The 5,326-nt window shown below is 49.4% G+C and overlaps 1 protein-coding gene across 1 annotated transcript in view; it reads left to right on the plus strand.

Annotated features, from left to right (window-relative positions):
* Positions 1-979: 979 nt before the first annotated feature.
* Positions 980-5,326, plus strand: part of LOC103606454 (SPARC-related modular calcium-binding protein 1-like) — a gene marked incomplete at its 5' end in the record, with an annotated part of 39,656 nt that continues 35,309 nt past the window's right edge. Inside the window, 2 exons of the mRNA XM_008591043.1 lie at positions 980-1,145; positions 2,434-2,546. Of these exons, the coding sequence (XP_008589265.1) occupies positions 980-1,145; positions 2,434-2,546 (279 nt within the window). The remainder of the gene's footprint in view (positions 1,146-2,433; positions 2,547-5,326) is intronic.

Consider the following 5,326-nt stretch of genomic DNA (forward strand, 5'->3'; position numbering starts at 1 on the left):
CAGAGGAGAGCTGTGGCTGGGTCAGACTCTGCCAGGTCTGAGAGACCAAGTGAGGGTCCCCAAGGGCAGTGGGACACACTGAAGGGTTTTAAGCAGGGGCAGCCTGAAGCAGGCAACCAGGTATCCCGTGCAGGGGTTGAGGTGTGGGTACAACTGCCCCCTCCTCCCCTCCTGCTGCCAGGAAATCCCTTCCTCACAGAAAAATCACTTAACTTGTGTTCTGCCAGAGAGTAGTGGGCAGAAATTGAAGGGTGATAGATTTGGGGCTTAATACTATTACCTAATAAATAAAACTTTCCAGAGATGGACTCTGGAGACGGACAGTGAGTTCCTGACTTGAGGAAGTGCCCAAATAGAGGTTGTGCGACCATCTGCATGGACGGAGAGGCCAAATATCCTACAGGCTAAAGTTTTCTCTCATTTCTTTTTTTTTTTTTTTTTTGTCTTTTTCCGTGTCCAGCAACGGATCGCAACCCTCAGTGTTGCCCCCGTACCGGACCGGGGACCGGCAACGGGATTGCAACCCTCGGTGCTGCTCCCGCGCCTCGCTCAGCCAGTGAGCGGGAACTGGTCTGTATGTGGGATCCACAGATCTACTTTTAAGTTCAACCTCCACTACTTATGGTGATGTGACATTGGGCAAGTTACCTCTCTCTGGGCTTTGGTTTCCTTATCTACAAGACAAATAGTTCCTATTTCACAGGGTTGTTGTGAGAATTAATGTGCTCCTGCGTGTGAGTTACTGGGCACAGTGCTTGTTAATGGTCACTGTTAGACGTTATGTTCTTATGATGTATGGAGGATGCCTTCCTTGGTTAGACTTTGTGGCTGCTCAGTTCCCTTTGCCTCTAGAGTTTTACAGCTTTGGATTTATTTGGGACTTGCTTCCCAAGGGCATACCAGTTCTGTAAGTCATGAACTCCCCCTCACTTTTCCTGCAAAAATAACCTGTACACCCTTTCACTTTTTTCCAACCTAGTTTCTAATAAGTGACCGTGATGCTCAGTGCAACCTCCACTGCTCCAGGACTCAGCCCAAACCCATCTGTGCCTCCGACGGCAGGTCCTATGAGTCCATGTGTGAGTACCAGCGAGCCAAGTGCCGAGACCCAACCCTGGGTGTGGTGCATCGAGGTAGATGCAAAGGTGAGTGCGCGCACCTCCACCCAGCCAAGGGGAGGCTCCTGGGCACTGCGGCCACTTGCACTGTGTGTTCCCAGAGGGGAGCTCAGAGCAAGTCTGTTCATTTAGTTTGCTATCCTATCTCTCCACCCTTCCAGGGCCATAAGGGAAGGAGGACTGGTCTACCTCAAGGAATGAGCACTTTTCTGTCTTTCAAACATTGCCACCAGGCTAGGGCTTCGAGAGATGTACTGCTATCTGGCTGTTGCTGTGTGTGTGCGTGTGCGTGTGCATGTGTGTGTGCATGAGTGTGTGTGTGTGTGCGTGTGGGTGGGTGTGTGTTTGTGTTTTAATGGAGATGCTTAAAATGGCAAGACATTATTGCTGGCTTCTGAAATGTGTGCATGTGTGTGTGTGTGTGTATGCGTGTGGGTGTGTGTGTGTTTGTGTTTTAATGGAGATGCTTAAAATGGCAAGACATTATTGCTGGCTTCTGAATAGGGACTCCAAATTGTTGGTCAACAGATGTGTTTCGTTTGGTCTGCTCACATGTTTAAAAACATTTGAGACAATATTTTAAAATTGGGAGATTCAACATAAAAATCTGGCTTTTTATACTTCTCTTCCAAAATTGGAAGTTCTGGTAATATTAGGTCTGTGCTCTGCAAAGTGACTTGTGGCTAGAGCTGAGTAGCAGCTACCCCCTTTAAAGTGGAGCCTGTGTTCCAGTTTGCCACAGGCCTCACCACTCCCTATGGTCTCTCAGATCTGAATGCCATTCTTTTTATACCCAGCTCACTTCTCTACTTTATATCACTTTCCTGAGTCCTGTAGATATTTGAGTTGGTGACTCTGGATTTCTTAGAAACATGACAGGAATTGGAGGAGGCTAAGCAGGCTGCCCTAGAGTTTTTGATTTTTCTAAAGAAAGTGCTTACCATTCTTGAACTAGAAAACATCTTTGAGACCCCTTAGGCTTACTAGTTTTAGAATAAACCTAGTGTAAAGTAATGGAAGTGAAACATTTTGTTTTCCTCGGTGAGGGTAGGGGTACTTGGGAGAAAAGTTAAGCAGAACCCGGTGTCAATACGAACCCCTACCCCCCACTTTTCCAGGAATAATGTTGAGGAGGGTGGGGCTGAGCAGGGTCACTAGCCCTCCCCGCTCATTGGTAGATGAGCCAGCTGGTTGCACGGGCTCCCCACAGGAGCAGTGGCTTCTCTCCATGCTCCTGCAGCAGGGCACCATTTTGTTCCTGGGCTTCGGTGTGGAGTCCAAGTGGGACATGAAATATGCTCCTTTCCCCTTTCAGATGCTGGCCAGAGCAAGTGTCGCTTGGAGCGGGCTCAAGCCCTGGAGCAGGCCAAGAAGCCTCAGGAGACTGTGTTTGTCCCGGAGTGTGGCGAGGACGGCTCCTTTACTCAGGTGAGGCCTTGGATGAGTCTCTCGGGCCCGTTTCCTGGACTGAGGCAGAGGCGAGGTGTCCCAAGAGTGTGAGGGCCTCTTGGCGCCTTCGCTTTCTGGGAAACAGCTGAGTGAGCAGCTCTTCAGCTCCCCTCCCTGTCACCTCCCCGTCCTGGGCCCTCCACACTGCTCTTGCCAACTGGCAGCGGGTCCTGAAAAGACTGTGGAAGTCTGAGCCAGGAAACTGGCACTGCTTGGTCCCCATCCTCCCTGCTGGCCGTCTCTTCTGAGAGCCAGACCTGCGTTTTTCGTTTTTGTCAAATGTTGGCTGATTATTTTTTCTTATCCCTGCCAGTTTCCATGGGCAACCCCGGTATTCCCTTCACTGTTTATTGCTACCCCTCTGCACTCCCCTGCTCCCTTCCCAGTCCTTGAATGAAGCACAAAGTGTACCATGGTTCTTGGGGTGCATGTGTGTGTACGTGCACACATGTGCATGGGTATACATACAATCGGATTTAAAAATCTCTTTTTCAGGCAGTCCACCCCTCATCCTGCCTGTCTTCTGGTTAGTGCCTTGCATAAAGGTGGAGGTGGCTATGTTGATGTTGGCATAGACTATTTCTAAAACACAGGCAGCAGTGGGACAATAAGGCGCTCCTCAGGGAAGCTTCTAGGCTGCTCCCTCCCACACAGGGGCTTGTGGCTGGGGGCGGAGATGTAGCCTGGGAGGTGGGAGGTTTCTGTGAGAGTCAGGACACAGTGCCAGCTGGACGGAGGAACTGTCTGGATGAAAGTGGGGAAGGTCACTGGTCAAGGGAGAGCTTAGCCAAGTGGTTGGGGACGGTCCCAGCGCCTGAAACTCCCTTTGTTCAGTAGAGTAGCATTTGGGAGATTCCCATTGTCTTCGAGCTGGGGGCAGAGGATACAGGGGTTTAGAAGCTTCCCTGTAATTCTGAATCAGTGAGGCAAAAGGTATAAGCCAGCCTTTGGTTTGAGGAGTTCTAGGTTTCGTTTCTGGGCTGGGCATAGGGGATTACTTATTTCAGATTGACCTCCATTTGGGGTAGAAATGTAGAGGGGTTGTGTGTGGGGGGAATTGGACATCAACATTTTAAAAGTCTCCCAGTTGTTTCAAATGTGCAGCCAGGCTTGAGAGCTGCTGGGTTAAACTGACCTTGGCTGCCAACCCTGGGAGAAGTGCTTGTTATATTTGTTTTCTTGTTTAAGCCTCACCATGAGCCTGCAAGGTAGGTGTCATTATACCCATTTACAGAAGATGCACCAACAGCGGGATGTGGAGAGGCAGAGCTGGGGTTCAAACCCAGTTCTTCTGACTCCAGAGCCCTCCATACTCTGCTACTTTCTGAACTGGCAGCTTAAAAGGAGGCTCAGAGGCATGCGCTGGTGGGAGGCATTCTGGTGCTGTAGTTAGTGCACCACTCCTGGAGCAAGACTGCCTGGATGTGAAGCCCAGCACCCCCCTCCTGCCCGCCTCCGTCTTGCACAAGTCACTGAGTTTCTCGGGATCACAGATTTCTTACCTGAAAAATGGAGATGACTATCTCCATTATTATATGTAATAATAATAATTATTATGATATGTAATAGTAATCATTATGTTTGCATATTATTATATATTACTATTAGCAGTAGTATTTATTGATGATGATTATTTTAGCTTCCCGAATTAGGTTGGATGAGGATTAAATGAGTTAACATGTAAAACACTTGGAACCCATAAATGCTATATAAATGTTTGTCCTCATCGACATCATTACTTTCATCTCTGCTGTGGTTCTACTACTCAGATCTTCCTAAGATTTTATGGATAATACCACTTAAGAAAAAAATCACAAAACCTGTTGTTGAAGTTCCCCAGGTTTGGAAACAGATCAGCTCTCGCATCAATTTTTTATTTACTGTTTATTCTAGTACAAAGAATGCAGGTGATCTTTGTATGTATTTGAAACTGCATTGCTGAGAATTCACGTGTGGGTGGAGGCGATCAGACCTCTCTGAGATTAGTTTGGGGCTGGGACAGGGTAAAGGTTATAGAGAGGAGGGCAAAGGGCATGGCAGTCCTTCTCCTCTCCCTCAGCTTGTGTAATCCCGGGCGTGCTGCTTATAAGAATGGTCAAGCTGCCCTCCTGGTTCCGAGGTGCTTGCTGCCTTGTGACAGGCAGCCTGCTGGCCAGCTTTTGTTTTGGCGAGGCCAGGTTGGGCCAGGTGGTGTTTGCTGGGGGAAAGGAACTTCCAGATTAGTCCAGGCTGACTTGCTAAATGAGAGGGCCCCTGGAGTCCAGCGGAGGTTGTATGGACAGTCAAGGGCCCTTTATTTGTTTGACATGCTAAGCACTGCCATGTGTCTGCAGGCTCGAGGCTGGCTCAGCTCTCTGGGTAGCCAGACAGCGGGCCCATCTCAGGTAGTGTGATTGAAGTAGATGTGCTTTTGCCCCGATCAAAGACAGTGCAATAACTTCACCGAATGAGGCTGCCTCTTTGAGTGCGCTTCAGTCACACTGAGCAGCTACCAAAATGCTGTGAGGCAATGTGCTCTTCTTCCCCCAACCACCACCGTCACTTAGCTGGACTTTTCTTTTTTTTTTTTTTTCCTTTTTGTCTTTTTTCGTGACCAGCAACGGATCGCAACCCTCAGTGTCGCGCCCGTACCGGACCGGGACCGGCAACGGGATCGCAACCCTCGGTGTCGCTCCCGCACCTCGCTCAGCCAGTGAGCGGGAACCGGTCTGTATGTGGGATCCGAACCCTCGGTGGGAGCGCTGCCGTGCTCCCCAGGT

This window comes from Galeopterus variegatus, unplaced genomic scaffold, assembly GCF_000696425.1.
Source record: "Galeopterus variegatus unplaced genomic scaffold, G_variegatus-3.0.2 Scaffold6598, whole genome shotgun sequence".
Taxonomy (NCBI): Eukaryota; Metazoa; Chordata; class Mammalia; order Dermoptera; family Cynocephalidae; genus Galeopterus; species Galeopterus variegatus.